The sequence below is a fragment of the Grampus griseus genome (assembly GCF_964374135.1).
Source record: "Grampus griseus genome assembly, chromosome: 1".
Taxonomy (NCBI): domain Eukaryota; kingdom Metazoa; phylum Chordata; class Mammalia; order Artiodactyla; family Delphinidae; genus Grampus; species Grampus griseus.
Window position 1 is genome coordinate 167,469,828 of NC_139017.1, and position 21,624 is coordinate 167,491,451.

General features: G+C 38.6%; 1 protein-coding gene across 3 annotated transcripts in view; it reads left to right on the plus strand.

Moving 5' to 3' along the window:
• HP1BP3 (heterochromatin protein 1 binding protein 3) overlaps positions 1 to 20,878 on the plus strand; it is a 35,268-nt gene extending 14,390 nt beyond the window's left edge. For 2 of the 3 annotated variants that reach the window (XM_082649615.1, XM_082649616.1), the window contains 7 exons: positions 370 to 450; positions 1,696 to 1,850; positions 10,560 to 10,650; positions 15,318 to 15,477; positions 17,125 to 17,236; positions 18,484 to 18,597; positions 19,092 to 20,878. In XM_082649615.1, the coding sequence (XP_082505741.1) occupies positions 370 to 450; positions 1,696 to 1,850; positions 10,560 to 10,650; positions 15,318 to 15,477; positions 17,125 to 17,236; positions 18,484 to 18,597; positions 19,092 to 19,386 (1,008 nt within the window). In that variant the 3' untranslated portion in view covers positions 19,387 to 20,878. Of the gene's footprint in view, positions 1 to 369; positions 451 to 1,695; positions 1,851 to 10,559; positions 10,651 to 15,224; positions 15,478 to 17,124; positions 17,237 to 18,483; positions 18,598 to 19,091 lie in introns of those variants that run through there. The other variant, XM_082649617.1, reaches the window with a different exon arrangement.
• Positions 20,879 to 21,624: the final 746 nt, after the last annotated feature.

Below are 21,624 nucleotides of genomic sequence, written 5' to 3' on the forward strand. Positions count from 1 at the left end.
CTGAACTTTTGCCAAGGAGCTGTCTTCCTTTCAAGATAGAGGTTTTCTCACTTATTTTTTTTCTTGAAAGCTTATAGTAGACTGTTTAACCTGGTATCACCATTTTTGTAGATGAGGAAACAAAAGCTCAGAGGGTTTATGAGGTTGTCCAGTATTGAATAGCTAAATGGTACCATAAATAGGATTTGATCCCAAGTCTTTTGACTCATCCATTCTTTTTTCTCTGAAGAGTTCAGCAGCGCTTTACATTAGTTCTTGCATCACCATGCCCTGTAATTCGCTTAGTCTAGTATAAAGTTATCAATATGAGTACCAGAATAATTTAAAATAAAAATACCTGTTATTGCAACTAAAGTTAATTTACTTTAGGTAAAAGGAAAAGGTGCTTCCGGGAGTTTTATTGTGGTCCAGAAATCAAGAAAAACACCTCAGAAGTCCAGAAACAGAAAGGTAAGAAGTCTGTACCAGTTTGATTGAGCACTGTAATACTATTACTACTGCTAACAATACAGTGTTTACTGAGTATTCACTGTGTGCACTGTGCAGGATGCAGCCTTTCTCTGAAGGCCTGGAGAGGTTATAATTCATTTGCTCATTATGATTCAGCCAGAGAGTAGACGGGACAGTGTGCGACTCCAGGCACCCCAGCCCCGGAGCCCGTGGGCCTAACTGCCCTCTGTTGAACTATGGGCAGCTGTATGAGTTATACTGCTTTTTTGTGAAATACCTTTTAAACTAGAAGAGGCATCCAAGTATATGTTTACCCAATATTAGACCCTAAAACTATGTCTTAAGCCAGTTTTTCTTTTTTGTAGACACTAACACTCCCCCTCCTCCAGACACATAATTTCATTTATGGAAAGTATACGATAATAAAGTGAAATACATAATATTTCCTCTGTGTCAGTAATTGAAATCATGACTGTTCCTCTACATCTCCAGTGTTACAGCACTGGAGATTTTTGTACTTTCCTTATAACGTTTTCAAACTTTGAAAATGAATTTTTTTGTACAGTGCTGTCTGATGCTGCATGATCCTTTTTATTCTTTGTTATTGAAGAATGAATTAAGATTTTTAATACCTTTTAATTTTTATATATATTTTTAACTCTCCCAGTTCAATTTTTTTTTTTTTTTAAATCTCTGGCCGCGTTGGGTCTTCATTGCTGCGCATGGGCTTTCCTAGTTGCGGCGAGCGGGGGCTCCTCTTCATTGCGATGCACGGGCTTCTCATTGCGGTGGCTTCTCTTTGTTGCGGAGCACAGGCTCTAGGTGTGCTGGCTTCAGTAGTTGTGGCACGCGGGCTCAGTAGTTGTGGCACGCGGGCTCAGTAGTTGTGGCTCCTGGGCTCTAGAGCGCAGGCTCAGTAGTTGTGGTGCACGGGCTTAGTTGCTCCGCAACATGGGGGATCTTCCCAGATCAGGATCGAACCCGTGTCCCCTGCATTGGCAGGCTGATTCTTAACCACTGCGCCACCAGGGAAGTCCCTGAAACTTTTATCTCAAAGAAATTGCCACTCAAGTGACATTACACCACTGTGATATGAATTATTTGAATGTGCTAAAAAGGAATAGTTTTCTTTTGCTTATTTGATTTGGCAGTCAGCTTGGGAAAGCCCTTGAGTTGAATATAGAAGCATTAGAAAAGAAAACTCTATATCCTGTAATGATGATAATTTTTGATATTACATTTCAGAACAGGAGCTCTGCAGTGGATCCAGAACCACAAGTAAAATTGGAGGATATCCTCCCACTGGCCTTTACTCGCCTTTGTGAACCTAAAGAAGCTTCCTACAGTCTCATCAGGAAATACGTGTCTCAGTATTACCCTAAACTTAGAGTGGACATCAGGTATGAGCCAGAGGCCTGGACTTTAAAACACAGATGTCTGTATTACTTCCTTAGCCCCTTTTTCATGAGAAAGGAGAAAGATTAAATATTCAGTAAGGATTACTTCCAGTTGAGCTAGGAATAAAACCTTTTTTTGTGGGTTTTATTTTTTGTCCCATTATATTTTCCTTTTCATATCTCCATATGTAGTTTCTTTTTGAAACTCAAACCGCATGTTGACTTTCACAAGACTCTGATAGAGTAACTTTTCATGATGTCAGCTACTAGAATATTCAGAATTAAACGATGTCCTCTCAGCCGCTGATTATTTTTTTAATTTTTTTATTGTGATAAAATACACATAAATGTAAAATTTACTTTCTTAACCATTTGTAGTGGTAACAGTGTTTAGTTGTATGAAATACTTCCATAGTGTGCTACCATCGCCACCACCCATCTCCAGAACTCTTTTCATCTTATAAAACTGTAACTCTGTACCCATTAAACAAGAACTCCCTGTTCCCCCTTATCCCCCAGTCCCTAGCAGCCACCATTCTACTTGGTCTCTACAATGTTTGACTGCTCTAGGTGCATACCTCATATAAGTAGAATCATACAGTATATTTTGTGACTGGCTTATTTCACTTAGCATAATGTCCTTAAGGTTCATCCACGTTGTTGTACGTGTTAGAGAATTTCCGTTCTTTTTAAGGCTGAATAATATTCTGTTGTATGTATATACTACGTTTGTCTGTCCTTTTGTTTGTCCTTTCATCTGTCATTGGACACTTGGGTTGCTTTCATGTTTTAGCTATTGTGAAATAATGCTGCTGTGAACATTTGTGTACTAATATCTCTTTGAGACCTTGTTTTCAAATACCCAGAAGTAGAATTTCTGGATGATATGATAATTCTATTTTTAACTGTAAAGAACCACCACACCGTTTTCCACAGTGACTGTACCATTTTACATGCCCACCATCAGTGCACAGGGGTTCTGATTTCTCCATATCTTCACCAACACTTATTTCTGGTGTTTTTTTGTTTGTTTTTTGATAGTAGCCATCCTAATAGGGGATGAGGTGGTTGGTAGCTCATTTTTTATTTAGATGTATAACTGAGAACATAGGAGACTTCAGGCTTCTGTAGCACTTCTGCATAGAAATAGCATAATATTTTCATCATTTAAACATTTAATGTAAAATTCTGAGAGAATTTTGATAGTAATTCATTTGTAAAATAATTACCACTTAAAAGCATCTAGACTGATTGTCACATGTGCTTGTGGATTCATGCAGACACATTGTTCAGATTTGTAATTCACAGTTTGTGTTTTGAATGTGTTTGTGTAACATCTTTGTTATATTGACTTCTGGGAAATTGTGTTTAATCCAGAGTCCTTTCTACAGACAGTTTCTGTATTGGATGCACATTGTCCTGATATAGTTTAGTACTGGTATTTACTTTGGATCACTGAGGCATACAGTTAGAATTGCAGGGGTTTCCGCCCAGAAGCCACATTCTCAGAAGAGCACTTAGTGGTCTTCAGAGTGGCCAGTTAGTGAAAGTGCCAAAGAAAGGGGAATCATGGAAGCAGAAAATTTGAAATTAATATCCGGATTTTTTCATGCTTCTTATACCCTGATTATGAGCCACAGATATAACTTTGGGTCCAGTACACATTGTTTGGTGCATTTAAAGATGGAAATACATTTCACTCTTACCTCTTTTTACTCTGTTTTTGGTGACTAGAGACTGTATCCTCCCCCAGCTTTTTTCTTTCCTTACGGTTCTACTTTACTTACATGAGACGTGCTGGTGATTGCAGTGTAACTTTGCACCATGTCTTTGGGAACATGTCCCGTTGTCATTTTATGTTGAAACAAAATTTGCCCGACAATTGGTGGGTTGTCAGCCCATAGATGATGATGAACTTGAAGACCTTTTCTTATTACCTTATTAAATAGTAACTTCTTTCTTTGAAGCTCTTTTTTCCTTTACTTTGATTTTCTCTACCACTGACTGTAGTGGAATCCTGCCATACATATATTTAACGTGAAAGTTTAGCCGTACTTAACTCTTGACCGAACAAAAGAAGAAGAAAAGTACAGTTTTAAAGTATGAGTTGTCTATCTATACTTGCTGCCTATAATTTTTCTCCTCCTACTTTGTCTTAAACCCACTTTTGTCACACATTACCCCCACCATTTTACCTGAAATACTTCTTCCTGTCAGTGTCACTGAGGGCCTCCACATTGCAAATTACAGTAGTCAGTTCATAGTCCTTGACTTACTTGCTGGTCTTTCTACAGCATTTGACACAGTTGATGGCTCCCACCTGCTTGAAACACTTTCTTCACTTGCCTTTCAGAACACCACACACACCTTTCTGATCTACCTCCAGCTTCACTACCCACCCATTCTTTCTCAGCCTCCTAAGGATTCCTGATTTCCCATCTCCTGCCTCCTTAACGTACAAGTGCCCCATGGTTAGACCTTAGGCCTCTTGTATTTTCTGTCCACATTCACTTTGAATGAATGGTACTTCTTTGCATTCTCAAAGCTTTAAATAGCACCTACACAATGCTAATATACAGGTATATAAATCTGGCCCATACCTCCCTCCTAACCCCACATTTATATATACAGACACCTATGTGACATCACCGCTTGTGTGGCTAATTTCACATGTCCAAAACTAAACCCTTGATCCCCACCCCACCCTCGCCCGTCCCTCCTGCACCATCTCTCCCGCCCCACCAGAAAGGCCCTGCACTTCCCATACCTCCCTCATCTCAGTTAGTGGCAATAACATCTTTTCAGTTGCTGAAGCCAAAAACCTTGGGTTTGTCTTGGTCTCTTTATCTCACACCTAAATGTAATCTATAAAAAATTACTTTGTCTTTAAAATATATTCGTAAACAGACCTCTTTTCATTACCTTCGCTATTTTCACTCTTTTCGAAGCCACCATCATCTCTCACATGCATTAGAGCAATAATCTCCTGCTTCTCCCATGCTCCCTCCCTTTCAGTCTGTTCTTAACATAGCAGTGAGAGTGAGACTTTTCAAATGTAAGTTAGGGGCTTCCCTGGTGGCGCAGTGGTTGAGAGTCTGCCTACCGATGCAGGGGACACGGGTTCGTGCCCCGGTCCGGGAAGATCCCACATGCCGTGGAGCGAGTGGGCCCGTGAGCCATGGCCGCTGAGCCTGCGCGTCCGGAGCCTGTGCTCCGCAACGGGAGAGGCCACAACAGTGAGAGGCCCGCATACCCCACACACACACACACACACACACACAGAAAGAATAATAATAATAATAAAATGTACGTTAGACCATACCACCTTGCTGCTCAGACCTCCCAGTGGCTTCCCAACCACCTCACAGTTAAAAAGTTTAAAGCTAGAGTCTTTAAAATGGCCTACAAGACACTATGCTTCCATTGCATCTCCAACCTAATCTCCTACTACTCTTCTCTCCCTTACTGGCCTCAGAGACTTCACACTTGCTGTTCCCTTTGCCTGGGTGGTTTTCCCCCATAACCCACCTTACTCACTCTTTCATTTCCTTTAAGTTTTTACTCTCGTATCATCACCACACGCCTGCCTTGATTACCGTACCATTTTTTAACATTTTATTTTGGAAATTTTCAGACATACACATAAATGTAGAGAGAACATAACCATCATACTAACCTAATTCCTAACTAAACTAATAATTCCTTAACATTATCCAGTACCCAGGCCATGTTCAGATGTCCTCAGTTGTCTCCAAAATGACTTTTTACAGTTGGTTTTTTCAAGTCAATATCCAAACATGGTCCACTCATTGCATTTGGTTGATAGGACCATTTAACTTATATTTGCAACCTTTCCCTCCTCTCCCAGTGTGCAGAATTCTATTTCTCTGCCTTATTTTTCTCCATAGCACTCATCATATTTTAACATAATGTGTATTTTATTTGCCTTTTTTAAAATTACCTGTTTATCCCATTAAAATAGCAGTTGTGTTTTTTTGTTTTTTTGTTTTCTTGCGGTACGCGGGCCTCTCACTGTTGTGGCCTCTCCCGTTGCGGAGCATAGGCTCCGGTCACGCAGGCTCAGCAGCCATGGCTCACGGGCCCACCTGCTCTGCGGCATGTAGGATCTTCCTGGACCGGGGCACGAACCCGTGTCCCCTGCATCGTCAGGCGGACTCTCAACCACTGCACCACCAGGGAAGCCCAAAACGGCAGATTTTTATATTGTTCACTTCTGTTTTTCCCAAGCCTAGCACACAGTACATGCTCAGTAAATATTAGTTGAATGAGTGAACTAATATGGGCACTTCACCTGGCCATTTCACTCAAGGAACTTTTGCCCTGGAGCATATGAGATGAGACATGAATTTCTCCTACCGTACACTGGAGGCTGTAGAGCATTGTGGTAAAGAGCACAGACCTTGGAACCCGACCCTTATGTTTAAATCCTGAGTCTGTCATTTCTGGCTTTATATCTCTGAATGAGTTCTCTCTTTGTGTCTTGGTTTCCTCATTGATAAACAGTGTATAAGTCATAGAGTTGTTAGGAACCTTAGTATGTGTTAAGCACTTAGAACAGTGCCTGAGACTTCCCTGGTGGTCCAGTAGTGAAGACTGCGCTCCCAGTGCAGGGGGCCGGAACTCGATCCCTGGTCTGGGAACTAGATCCCGAATGCTGCTGCAGCTAAGAGTCCACATGCCACAACTTAAAAAAAAAAAAGATCCTGCATGCCACAACAAAAATCCCATGTGCCACAACTAAGACCCGGCACGGCCAAATAAATAAATAACAGTGCCTGGCGCGTAATAATAACTCATCTAATGTTAGTATTATTAGTGAGTCTCAATTCCAACGTGGTTCTCATGGTATGAGCATCACACCATACTAAATATGATTCTAATGTTTAAAGACAGTGTTTTTATATAACATGCAAGTCACCTCCTTTATTAACAATGTTTTTTGCAACCCTAGAGAAAAATGGGGTATGTTGGCTTTACGTAGGCTTTGGGTTGGCCGCTAAGAAGGTGCTCTCAAAGGTAATGCTGTCATATGACAGTAGAAATCAAATTTTAATGTCTGATCCTTGTGTATGGTGTAACTTCATCGTATTCTCTTGATCTTTCTCTTTCTGTGCATACCAAAATATGAGCATAGCCCAAGATGCAATTTTACCCCCATACTTTTCTCTAAACATAGTAATTTCTCTGGAGATCCCTTAATTTCTTAACAGTTTAAACTCTAAGTAATTTCAAGAGTCTTTCGATCTTCTTAATTCTGTCCATGCGTTTCTAACAGATTGATGTAACTCTTAGATTCCTGCCACTCCCTCCCTTACCTTCCATTCGCTTTGTGCATTGCTTTCGTTTTTCTCTCTCTCTGTGCAGACTTTCTCCACAGTTGAAAAACATAGCCACCAACAATCACTCACTATTCCCTGCTTTCTAATTAAACTGGCCTATTCATCTTATTTTTAAAAAGAAAAACTTGTTACAATAAATAGAAAAATTTGTTATAAATGTGTTATAATAAACAAATTGTATAAAATAAATTCGTATAGGGCTTTTAAAAACATTTTATTTTGCATTGTTTTCTGTAATTCTCAAAATAGACTTAAAAATAGGTATTCCTCAATTTTGCTGATAAAAATCTTACCCTGGGTTACTTGGCTATTCACTGGTGAAAGCAGAACTTTATTTCATTTTTCCATTATAACCTCTTGCTTTTTCCACTGTCCAGGGCTGTCTTATATTGGAAAGTGCAGGCCTACCTAGCATAGTAAGTAAAAATGCAAAATCTGGAATCAGACTGCTCAAGTTTATAACCTGGTTCTTCCACGGCCTGGCTATGTGACCTGGCAGAAATGACTTAATTTTTCTGTCACTTAACTTTTCCCATTCAGTAAAGTATGGGCAATAGTAGTACCTGTTTCTTGGGGTTGTTGTATTCTCTTGCTTATTCCGTACGTGTAAAACATTTACAGCAGCACCTAGTTAGCACCGTCATAGGTACAGAATGGTGTGATACAGACTAGAAGTTTTCAGAAAAAGGAATTGTGCTTGGGAGTTAGCAGTGAGTTAAAAAGATGGGGATTGATTGGGCCCCGTCCAATCAAGGTGAGGATCCAGTCGGGTCCCATCCCATTGAGATGGGTCTAGAGAATGTATAGAATTTAGATGTGATGATAGAGTGGAGAAGGCATCTTAAAGGAGCTTCATGAAAAAGTTTCAGAGGCAGGAGTTGGCATTCTTTTTGCAGAACAGAAAGAAGCCTGCCTGGATCTAGACTAACAAGGGCTGGCACCAGGCCATGGAAAGCTTTAAAGCTGGGTGGAAGCATTAAGACCTGACACCTGATCAACTGAGTCACACATTAAAGGAGGCCTTTATAGGCTTATTGACCTAATAGTGGTGTGCACTATGAAAACAGCAGCACAGTGCCCAGAAGGGAGACCATGGTGGCTTGTACTAAGGTTATAACAGTGATGAGAGAGAAAGGGCCAACCTGAGAAGCTTTGAAGCACTTGGTGAGTGTGGTTTTACCTGAAGGTAGGAGTGAGTGATAGAACTGTGAGATTTCCGAAGGCCCAGGATAAGGTGTATGCTAAGGTAATGACCGGTAGTGCCGAGAAAACAGAAATGTTACGGGAACCGATTTAACTGATAACTCATTCCGGAAGCATTTGAACCTTCGTTAAGAAGACTCTTCTTGGAATTCCCTGGCGGTCCAGTGGTTAAGACTCCAAGCTTTCACTGCCAACGGCCTGGGTTCCATCCCTGGTCGAGGAACTAGGATCCTGCAAGCATTGCGGCATGGCCAAAAAAAAAAAAAAAAGATTCTTCTCAGATTAGTTGTTTAATTTGATACAAGAGACTAGGGTTTCAGTGTTTAACTTAAGCTGTATGATCCTCCATTGGAATCTAACTTACAGAGCAACTAATAGTAAAATTGTTTGACAGTTAAATCATTCCTTCAATTGTGTTCCCAAAGCTCTATGCACATACTTCAACCCTGAACCTTATTATTCTCTACCATAATTATTATGTATTCATCATCTCTTAAATTCCTTGAGTTTAGTGACTAGATCTAAGTGTTTATTCCTGCATAATCATAATAAATACTCAGTAAATACTTGTGGGGTGAATGACTTTGAGTGTGTTTTGGGTTATGGCGTAAATCATATTTGTTCCGAATGGAATAGCACTGGCTTAGAAATACTTGGATTTGGTGGAGAGGGAGTTTCTTCGTTTGGAGTGTCAGGATGGTTTCTGCTCTTTAGCATCCTGTTAGAACAGGGGATCCCCTCCACCCTTCTACCCCGAACATGTGGATAATGTAATTAATAACTCTAGTGTCAGCTCAGGCTGTAATGTTTAGCGGTTGGAGAAAAGATTCAAAAGATTCAAAATTTCTTCTCCAAACACCTCAAGTGGTAATAGTTTGGCCCTCATCGGGCTGCCAAGTTGTTAATCTTTTCAACTTAACTTATCAAGTAATCAGTTTCAAAGAAGTCTCATGATTTTCTGCTCCTTGGGTGCTATTCTAGTAATTCTGGGGAGGTGTGGCAAAACACATCTCTTAACTTTTGGGTTACGATTAACCCTTTCTTCAGATGTCCTGTTGTTGGCCTGGGTGTATAGCTTTCCATTTTGTCTTGTTCCATACCACAGACCCCTTTAAGCCCTAAGTCAACTTGATTGATTTCTCCCTGCACCTGACATTCTTCACCCACCGTTCAGACCATTGCTCCTTGACAGAGCAGCTCTTGCCTCAACACTTTGTTCTTACGTGTTTCTGTTTTGTTTTTGTTTTAATATTTTATTTTATTTTTTTGGCTGTGTCGGGCGTTGGTTGCAGCACACGGGCTTCTCTCTAGTAGTGATGTGCAGGTTTTCTCTCTCTAGCGTGGCGTGCAGGCTCCAGAGCCTGTGGACTCTGAAGTTTGCGGCACGCGGGCTCTCTCATTGAGGCGCACAAGCTCAGTAGTTGTGGCACCTGGGCTTAGTTGTGGCATGTGGGATCTTAGTTCCTGGACCAGGGATCAAACCTGCATCCCCTGCATTGGAAGGCGAATTCTTTACCACTGGACCACCAGGGAATTCCTGTTCTTATGTTTTTAATGATACTCAGTTTCTTCTTGCCTGCCATTTGGTTTTGATGACCTAGTTTTTTGTTTTTGTTTTTGCTTTTTTTAATACAGCCCTCTTAAGGCAGAGATACTATGTTAAAAACAACCTATTTTCTTTCTTATGGAATGTGTTTTATTAGGCTGACCTTAGATACCGGTTTGTAAGAAACAACTCCATTTTTTGTTACTGTGTATATACTTTTAAAAAATCAGGAATTTTGCAGCAGAGAATATCAGAATTAGATGGGACTTTAAAGATATCCATTCTTTGCTTGATTACAAAGTTTGGTTGCTATTGTAGTCTGATGGTAAAAAAGAGGCTTTTGGGGTGCCCTGGCAAGTTGGAAATTGGTTCTGTATGGTTCATGGTTCTGTATGTACAGGTAATGACTTAGCTTCTTTGCTTGAAGAAAAAAGAAATACCACTTATTAAGGGTGCCAACAATTTCTTACTTCACTGTTTTAACAAAGTACTACACATATAATAGGAATCAGAACTTTAGTTCTTTAGAATAACCCTGGTTCTGTTTTCTTCAAATATTACCTTCATTAATATATTTATTGTTATTTTATGTTTTCTCTGCAGGCCTCAGCTGTTGAAGAATGCTCTGCAGAGAGCAGTAGAGAGAGGCCAGTTAGAACAAATAACTGGCAAAGGTGCTTCTGGGACATTCCAGGTTAGAGGCTAAAAAGGCTTGGTTGTAGAGAAGTAGTTCTCGAAAGTTGTGGTTTCAGGACCTCCTTATACTCCAAAAATGTATTGAGGGCCCCAAGAGGTTTTGTTTATGTGGGTTATGCATATCAATATTTACCATATTAGAAATTACAACTGAGGAAAATTTTAAATATTAATTCATTAAAACAATAATAAACCCATTGCATGTAACATAAATAACACTTTTTATGAAAACTGTATTTCCCATGGGACTTCCCTGGAGGTCCAGTGGTTAAGCCTCTGTGCTCCCAATGCAGGGGATACAGGTTTGATCCCTGGTCAGGGAACTAAGATTCTGCATATGCCACATGGCACGACCAAAAAAAAACCTGTATTTCCCAAAATAAAAAAAATTTTAATGAGAAGAGGGTTACTATCTATTATATTTTTACAAAAGTCTTTACTTTCTAGCTTAATAGAAGACAGCTGGTATCTGTTTTAATATATTCTGGGTTACATCTATGAAGAAAATCCAGCTCACACAGGAGTACAGTTAGATAAATGTGGAGTATTTTAAGATAATTTTCAGGTAGAGGTTGATACTATTCTTTGATAGTATATACCAAAACTCAACAAATGATAGTATTTTGTAATAGCTTTATTGAAGTATGATTTATACACCATAAGATACAATCATTTTATGTTACAATGTATAATTCAGTGATTCTTAGTAAATTTACAGTGTTGTATAACCATCACCACCGTCCAATTTTAGAGCATTTCCATCACCCAAAAAAGATCTCTTGGGCCCGTTTGCATCACTCCCTGTTCCCATCCCCATCCAACCTGTTGATCTATTTTTTCTCTGTATAGATTTGCCTTTTTGCATATTTCATGTAGGTAAAATCATACATTATGTGGTCTTTTGTGTCTGACGTCTTTCACTTAGCATAATGTTTTTTTAGGTTTATCCATGTTGCAGCATGAACCAGTACTTTCATTCCTTTTATTGCCAAATAGTATTCCACTGTATGGATCTGACACACTTCATTTATCCATTCACAAGTTGGGTTATTTCCACTTTTTAGCTATTATGGTTAATGTTGCCTATGAACAGTTATGTCCAATTCTTTGTGCGGATATACATTTTTATTTCCCTCGGGTATATAAGTAGGAGTGTGGACTGCCTGGACTATATGGTAAATTTGTTTTAAGAAACTGCCCAAGTGGCTGCATCGTTTTGCATTCCCACCAACAATGTATGTATAAGGGTTCCAGTTTCTCCTTATCTTTGCCAACACGTTTATTGTCTTTTTTAAATTATAGCCATACTAGTGAATACAAAGTGGTGTCTCATGGTTTTGTTTGGCATTCCCCTAAGACTGCTGATGTTGACCATTTTTTCATGTGCTTAATGGACATTTATTTATCTTGTTCGGTAAATGTCTATTCAGATCCTTGGTCTATTTTTAAAATTGAGCTATTTGTTTTATTATTGAGTTATGAGTTATATAACTAGATACAAGTTCCTTATCAGATATACGATTTGCAAATATTTTCTCCTAAACCCATGCTTTCACTTTCTTAATGGTGCCTTTTGAAGCACAAGTGTTTAATTTTGATGAAGTCCAGTTTATCATTTTTTTTAATTGCTTGTATTATTGGTGACATATCTAATAAATTATTGCCTAGCTTAAGATCAGGAAGATTTACTGCTATATTTAAGAGTTTTATGGCTTTAGCTCTTACATTTAGGTCTGTGATCCGTTTTGAGTTGTTTTGTTTGTGGTGTGAGGTAGGGGTTATAAATGCATGTTTTTGCATGTGGATATCCAATTGTCCCAAAACCATTTATTGAAAAGACTGTCCCTTTCTCACTGAATTGCCTTCGTACCTTTATCAAAACTTAATTGACCATGAGTGTAAGGGTTTATTTCTGGATTCAGTTCTGTTCCATTGATCTGTATGTGAATCCTCATGCCACGATCACACTGTCTTGATGACTGTAGCTTTGTAGTAAGTTTTGAAGTTGGGAAATATAAGTCCTCGACTTTTTCTTTTTCAAAAGTATTTTGACTATTCTGGATCTTGTGCATTTCCGTGTGAATTTTAGGATTCACTTGTCAATTTTCACAAAAAATCCAGCTAGGATTTTGGTAGAGATTGCATTGAGCCTATAGATCCATTTGGGAAGAATCACTGTCTTTACAATGTTGAGTTTTCCTATCCATGGACATTCACTGTCTCTTCATTTATTTAGATCTTTAACTTCTCTCAGCAGTGTTTTGTAGTTTTCAGTGTACAGTTCTTATATTTCTTTTGTTAAATTTATTCCTAAATATTTTACTCTTTTTCCATGCTATTGTGAATGGGATTTTCATTTTCAGATTGCTCATTGCTAGCCTATAGAAATACAGTTGGTTTGTCTTTTGATCTTGTATCCTGCGACTTGCTGAACTCATTTACTAGTTCTAGAGTGTTTTTTTCTATAAATTTTTTTTTAACTTTTATTTTTGACTGCTTTGCGGCTTCATTGCTGCATGCGGACTTTCTCTAGTTATGGTGAGCGGGGGCTACTCCTCTTTGTGGTGCACAGGCTTCTCATTGGGGTGGCTTCTCTTGTGGAGCACGGGCTCTAGGCGCACGGGCTTCAGTAGTTGTGGTGCACGGGCTTAGTTGCTCCGCGGCATGTGGGATCCTCCTGGACCAGGGCTCGAACCCGTGTCCCCTGCATTAGCAGGCAGATTCTTAACCACTGTGCCACCAGGGAAGCCCAGTTCTAGAGTTTTTTTGTGGGTTCCTTGGGATTTTGGGGTGGATTCCCTAGGATCTTCTACATACAGGATAATGTCATCTGAAAATAGACCATTTTACTTCTTCCTTTCCAATCTGGATGTCTTTTTTTTTTTTTCCCCCTCCATGCCTGATTGCACTGGATAGAACCTCCAGTGCAGTGATGAGAGTAGATGTCTTCGTCTTTTTACCCATCTTAAAGGGAAAACATTCATTCTTTCACCGTTAAAACTGTGGGTTTTTCATAGATGCCTATTACCAGATTGAGAAAGTTCTCTTCCGTTACTGGTTTGTTGGAAGTTTATTATGAATGGCTGTTGGATTTGTCAAATGCCTTTTATAAAACTCTTGAGATGATCATATGGCTTTTGTCCTTTATTCTGTTAATATGATATTACATTCATTGATTTTGTGGTATTAAAGTATGTTAAAGGTGCCATGTGGAACCTGAAACCTTATCAATGAACTTGTTGTACTCTGTTACCTTAAAATCCTTTGGTCTGTCTTGAACTTTGAGTGTATCTTTTAACCATAATTTTATAACTTGGTCATTTGAAGAATAGTAGTTCATTGAATTATGCAGTTTTTAAAATATTGGCACATTTCATCCAACAGTAACAAAAATCATATTCATTAATATCACCCACTGATCTCATCAGAACAACGTTTAAGTATTGGGAAATTATTGTGCTCATGATGGTAGATACAAGTTTTCCACAATTTAAATTCTCTCTTGAAAAGTTGAACTTATCATTGGCAATAAATACTCTTAGTTGTTTTCCTTGATATGACGGGCTCACTTAATTCATTTTGAAGAAAATGACTACCAGATACCCAAGTCTGATTAACCATAGTTTATCTGTTAATTGTTCCTTCAAATAAAAAGGATATTCCATGAAAAATTCAGCTCACAACTCAATCACTAGGTGCTTTTTCTTGAGACTACCACCATCCCTCCAGATGCAGCTGACATGCTTTATAAATTCTTCTCACTTTGCCCCATCAAAGTATCAAAAAGACATGCATTGGAGTTGAGATTTAATAAAATCATTTTTATATCCAGGACATTCCTAAGTGAAACTGGGTTTGTTTTTTGTTTTTTTCTTTTAACCATAAGCGTATAGCAGTAAAGAGTGCAGTAAATACTGGTACATTTCTGTGCCTCCACAGGTAGCAGCGGTTTTACCCATCATTGTTTTTCCACCATTAGTGCAAATGTCATCACAGTGAAAAAGGCAAATCATATCTTAGTATTATTATGAAAATAGTTTTAACCTTGCAGGTCCTCTGAAGGGATCTCAGGAACCCCAGGGGGTTTGTGGACCTTTCTTTTGAGACTCACTATTGTAGACCATACCTCAGTTTGTCCTTTAACCTTTTTGCTTATTGGTGCTAACCTTTGTTCCCCAGACTTTTGTCCTTGAAGTATGTTATATAATTTTCTTCTGTATGATACCCTAAATATTTATCAAACTTTTCCGTTGCCATTTTCCTTACAGGATTAAAAAGGCTATTTATTATTTTTATAAATACTCCATTTTTCAGATTCAGAAAAAAGGAAGTATTCTCAAAAGTGTTAATTTATTGGGGTCATAACAAGTTAACCTCCTTATTGGAGTAGAGCTGTCACTCTCTTTGTGTTAGGTTGGCTTTTGCTATTTTCAGTTGGATGGAGGGGTGGATAGAAGGAGAAAATATCCCTAGGAGGGTTGGGACTCCTCAGTTAGGTTGAATACCTGAAGAGTGGGAAGAGAAAGTCCCTAACCTGACAATTTATTGTAAAACATATCTGTGCTAATGCAGGAACTCCGACCCACCTGGTGCAGAGGAGTCTTGTCTTGACCTGCTTTGGGAGAGTGTTGTCTTGATGCTTTTCTCTTCCTCCTTGGAAAACAGCTGAAGAAGTCAGGGGAGAAACCCCTGCTTGGTGGAAGCCTGATGGAATATGCCATCTTGTCTGCAATTGCTGCCATGAATGAGCCGAAGACCTGCTCCACCACTGCTCTGAAGAAGTATGTCCTGGAGAACCACCCAGGGACCAATTCTAACTATCAAAGTAAGACTCAGGGGTGAGCACATTTAACGGGGAACCAGGGGATTGTCTTGTGAAAGGATCCCTAGAGATCATGCTGTTAATGAAAAAGCACTAACTACTGACTGAAAACCAAGAGGGAACAACTTTACAAACTTTATTATTTACCAAAAAAGAATCAAGACTTATCCTTGATTTAGTGTCTGCTGAGGATCAGAATTTGATTTTACTTTGCTATATTTTTCTGATATTTATTTTTATTATAATAGAGACAAATTTCTAGGTTCGAAACACCTCTCAAGTATAGTATCTTTTCACCTACTTCTGAATGTTTACCAGAACATCTAATATCACCCTGAAACCAAGCCATTGTTTTAAAATACTTACCACTTAGGTTATTTCTTATTGACTTAAGCCCTAAACAGAAAATACTTTTTTTCAGTAAAGTATATTTACCCTGTCAGGTGGTGATTTGAGATTAGAAACCTTGCCGTAGCAGCATTATCACATACAGATTAGTGAGAGTGTATATTTTCTCAGTGAACTGTGAGAGTAGGCACAATGATGTAGGGTGAGGAATATGAAAATTAAGTAACAGAAAATACAAACTAGAATATATTGTTTTAGATGAAAAGCTAATTTTGAAGTCTTTTTTTTAATAAATTTATTTCTGGCTGCATTGGGTCTTTGTTGCTGCACGCAGGCTTTCTCTTGTTGCAGCGAGCAGCGGCTGCTCTTGGTTGCGGTGCATGGGCTTCTCATTGCGGTGACTTCTCTCGTTGCGGGGCATGGGCTCTAAGCGTGCGGGCTTCAGTAGTTGTGGCTCGCGGGCTCTAGAGCACAGGCTTAGTAGTTGTGGTGGTGTGGTGCACGGGCTTAGTTGCTCCACGGCATGTGGGATCTTCCTGGACCAGGACTCAAACCTGTGTCCCCTGCATTGGCAGGTGGATTCTTAACCACTGCGGCACCAGGGAAGCCCTTGTATGGCTGTTTTTTCTCTTTCTTTACTTAAGATATATACTGTGTTTAATTGTGCATATTGTCCCTGTAGCTTATTCTGTGGTTTTCTCTTTTGACCAAGTGTTAGAAGATGAATTTGGTTATTAACCTTTTCAGTGTCACTAATAATTGTGGCAGCTATTTATTTGGACACTGAATCACAATAAAGTGTATTTTTATGTGTTTTTATATGAAAGATGAGAACTGGTGAGGCCTTTGGGAGCCATGATAGTGTTTTGTTACTGTTTGCTGATTCTTGAGAAATTGGTTTTCTCTTTATAGATATCCTTCTAAATGCTTATCAGTACTTACAGGCACTCAGTAGATGTTCGAATGAATAGAAATGAGAGATTGAGTTTTAAGTTGGCTATTAACCATTTATGTATGACTGTAGGGCAAGTCATTAGCCACCCTTGGCTACTATTCCACTTTCTGTGCAATGAGGAATTTGACACAATGGTCTGTAAAGTCTCTTCCCATCATAATTTAACTCTTTCCAAATTTATGGACACTTAATAATAATTTAGTGAATTAGTTAAAAATCCCTGTGACCACAAGGGATTCACTTAGCACATGTCAGGACAATAAATTGATGTATAACTGATTGTGGTTGAGGGAATTATCAAATCTGAATAAATAAGTACTTTCTTCATTTCTGAATTTATTGTTCAGTGCATTTGCTGAAGAAAACCCTACAGAGATGCGAAAAGAATGGGTGGATGGAACAGATCTCTGGTAAAGGATTCAGTGGCACCTTCCAGCTCTGTTTTCCCTATTACCCCAGGTAAGCACCTAGCCCATAATGTGAAGTATTGGTCATTGCAAATTTAAAATCTGACTCCAGATTACAGGTTTGGCTTAACTTATTTTGCCCTTATTGTTGTTATACTGAACTGAATATACTTGAAAATAAAGACTACTTAAGGCAGTATTGTTTTAGAGCTGAAGGTTTTCATATAAGAATAGGGGGATTGGGGCTATCCTGCTGGAACTTACTGTTAGGCGCGTATTCCTGAAATCAAGCGTTGAATTTTCTTTGAGATTCTTGGCCAGTCATTTAGATGTTCATTCCTTCTAATGAAGAATAAAGTACATGGTAATGACAGGAAGATTATTAGAGGATTATGTATGTTTTAATGGTCCAGCACCAAGTAGGGAGAGCACTGGCTACTTCTAAGAATCCTAATCTGCCTCTTCATACTATAGAGACAAGGCTGTTTGTTTGAAAACTTGTCTCTTATACATATTTATTCATTTAACCAAAAAAAATGTATTGAGCACCTCCTATGGACCAAGCATTTTTCTGCGTACCCATGCTTTCACCTTCTTACACTTTCGTTTCTAATAAAGTGCCATGACATGTACCACTGAAACCTGTTTCAGCAGTGTAGTGTAGCTTGCTTACGTTGTTCTTTGTGCATAAACATAAGTGTTACTTGATTGAATGTGTATTATTTGAGTTTTTCAAATGTTTAAATATTCTTAAAATCATGCACATACAGTGTTATAATTTAAGGACTTATTAATCAGTGGAATCAAGTTTTCTACCATTAAGGACAAAGAAAATTTAGAATATCCTTGCTGAGTTTCTCAAAAACTTTGAAGAGATTCAGGCTTTATGACACTTTTGAGGTCTTTTTGCCAGTATCATAAAGGCAGAAAATATATACTGCTGTGTAGGCTGTTCACCGCTGTATAGACCATTCACTGCTATATATTCAGTGGCTGATAACAGTGCCAAACACATGTCAGGAGCTTAAATAATTGTTTACTAAATAAATGATGGAAGTATCAGTTTTATTAAATGGAGGGAGGAAGGGAATGAGGTATGGTCTGGGACTTTTATAGATTTGTCATAACTTCATATGTTTGTTCAAAATAGGTTAAATTGTACCTGATATTTGTAACCTAACTTGACATAATTGGGGAGGGTGGGAGGAAGTGGGTTATGTTCAGGGAAGAGCATATCTAGGTTCACATTCTTTTCCTTGTCCTGATGGGACTTCTCTTTACTTTTTTTTTTCTTACTAGCCCAGGAGTTCTGTTTCCAAAGAAAGAGCCAGATGATTCTAAAGATGAGGATGAAGATGAAGATGAGTCATCAGAGGAGGACTCTGAGGATGAAGAGCCACCACCTAAGAGAAGGTGGGGACGTGTGGAAAACCCTTCTTAGAGCTGAAAATGACCGCACTAGGAGAGGCTGTGAAAAGTGTGTTGACAGTTCAGGATCCTTCTCAGATTCTTTGTGTAACATTTGAATTTGTCTTGTTCTTGAGCATTTAGAGGCTCTAAACTTGTGAAACACTGTGAATATGTAATAACTCTTTGGTCAAACCTGTGTGTGTGTGTGTGTGTGTGTGTGTGTGTGTGTGTGTGTGTCCATAGTTTGGTTATTTGAAGAAAAAGAATTCCATATTTTTCTAGGAAAAACATGGAATTATGTGTAGACTTCAGGAATTGGTTGAGTTTTTATACAATTTTAGTAAAGCCTTTAGGTAAAAAGTAATAACCCACATTCCTCTTCTTAACCTAGGTGACTTCTACCTTTGCTATTTCTTTTTTGGCAAAGTATCTGGTCATCCTGGTGAAGTGAATCTTTCAAGTACTAAGTAATTGCCTTTGCTCTTTGGTTCTCACAGGTTGCAGAAGAAAACCCCAGCCAAGTCGCCAGGGAAGGCTGCATCCATGAAGCAGAGAGGGTCCAAGCCTGCACCTAAAGTCCCAGCTGCCCAGCGAGGGAAAGCTAGGCCCCTGCCCAAGAAAGCCCCTCCTAAGGCCAAAACTCCTGCCAAGAAAGCCAGACCCTCACCCCCAGTCATCAAAAAACCTAGTGGTAGCTCTTCAAAGAAGCCTGCAGCCAGTGTGAGAAAGGAAGTGAAATTGCCTGGCAAGGGCAAATCCACCATGAAGAAATCTTTCAAAGCAAAAAAGTAAATTTTATAGGAAAAAAGGGTATCATGATGAAATTCAAAATCTTATTTTCTAAGGTCAGTGTGCATTTGTTTTAGTTCGATGCTTTTAAAATTACATTTTTTTCCTCCCCTATGAACATTATGGGGAGGGAATATAAATAAACCAGTTTAGCCATTTGTTAGCTTTAGGTGCTCTTCTTGGTGCCTGCCCCTCCCCCCGCACCCTCCCTCCCAGTCATTTTAATTTCTGTGATAATTCTGGACTTCCCTGAACTGTATAATCTATACTTGTCCTTTTTTCTCCCCCCACCCCAAGCCTCTTTCTTTTTTTATGGTCAGCTTTGGCTTTTTTTTTTTTTTTTTTCCTTCCAGTTTTATCTAAACGGTTGCGAAGATTTTTATATTTGTTAGAAAGCATCAAGAATGGGATGCTAGTCAGGTGCTGAAAGTAAAAAGGAGGCAGTATAGCACTGACTGAATCATAACGCCTCCTGCCTGGAGACTTCAGTTATAGCTATAATAACTAATCTTATTTATAAAACCACTCCACTAGCCCCTTCTCTCCAACTGTAAACACAGAGATGTCTTAGCTTTGGAAATAGGCCAAAAACATTATGATCTCATTCAATTCTGAAGATGCACGACTCCTTTGGGCCCCTTTTCACATTGATCAATTCCTAGGTATTTTTCATTGACCCCTGGACATTGCATTCCCTCAAAAGCAAGCACAAGATCTCTCCACCACTTGTTTTTTGACGGAAGGGGAAATATAGGAACATACTGAATTTGTGATTTCTGGCGTCACCTGTGTTACCAAAAATCAAAACATATAAAATCTTCTTGATCAAATGTTTAAATATATTTTTTAATATTTGGAGCATAAGTTGTCACTTCCTCTTTGCCTTTTTTATAAGGAAATATTGGAGAGTTATACCATTACTAATGTAGAATTGTTAAGTGCAAAAACATACAATTTGCTAAAATAAACTGTGGGTTTTTTCCCCTCCTTTCTTTCCATAGCACTTTTGATAACAAGCAAGTGGCTTCCTTTTTGAGTTACTTAAAAAGAGAAAAGAAAAAACAAATGAAGCCCGACTACCTAACCCTTTCTTATTTGTATTTGTTTTAGTATTGTGAAGTTGTGTTAAATAGCACTAGCTTTCTAAGAAATATTGATTTCTGGTTATCATTTATCTTCCCTGTGGCACTTGACATTTTAATTGTCTTAAACTTTTTGGTGTACATCTTCTGGCCCCTTGAGTGCTGCCAGAGGCGAAAGATGTTTGTTTAATTCATTCCATTTGCATTGTCTCCTGGGATCCCATCTGCAGCCTGAAATGTGGCTGGGAATTGGACTTGAGAAGATTGGCTTGAATTAGATCCATAATCAATGTATGATCCCATCATGAGTTTATTGGAATTTGTGTTGCATGTAAGGCAATCTTTCCTGTTGTAAATCTTCCTTTTTTTATGTACATATATTTTGAAAAATATGAATAAACATGAAATTTTAAAAGCTGCTGAACTGTAGCTTATATTTAAAAGTTTCCAGTATCCTGGAAGTAGCCTTTCCTTATCCTCTGAAGTAGCCGTAAGTGTTGCACTTACTTTGAGTCTTTGCCACTCCACTCCTTGCATTAGCCACCATCCATTTTCTGTTCAAATACAAGCTCCAGTTTATTTGCTTTTTGAATTTTTATATGGATGTTAAATGTTTCTAACTACATTGAACCTGATTATTTAATGCATAAGAGATTTTTAAAAATCATTTTGTATTTTATTAAGGTCCTTGTTTTCAAGATCATAAATTCCAGTTTTTCATGATTAATGTCTACACATGTCCTTGGACTAGAAAAATACAGCACTGCAAAAGAATCGATAAACCCTAGAGACCTAATTCTAAAAGTAATTCTAATTTTCTGTTGTGCTATTTAGCAGGTAATAATTCTTAATAGTACAGTTGTTAGGAACCTGTGCTAAGAATACTCTTCTGGAATCAAAAGTGGCAGGATTTTGGTTGGTTTCTGTGTTTTATGATATTGTTTTATTTTAAAAAGAAGGCCTGAACAGTCACCTGGTGGCTGTGTTGTATATCAGGTACTCCACCATAGAGTGAGACACTTAGATCATTTAAGGTCCCTTCCTACCCTGACACTCTGTTAAATTCACAGAATTCAGGTAAGGACAAAATTGTCCTTGCTTTCAGCATGGGAGAAGACAAGAGGGCCGTTGCACTCTTCCAGGGAAAATCCCCAGCTTG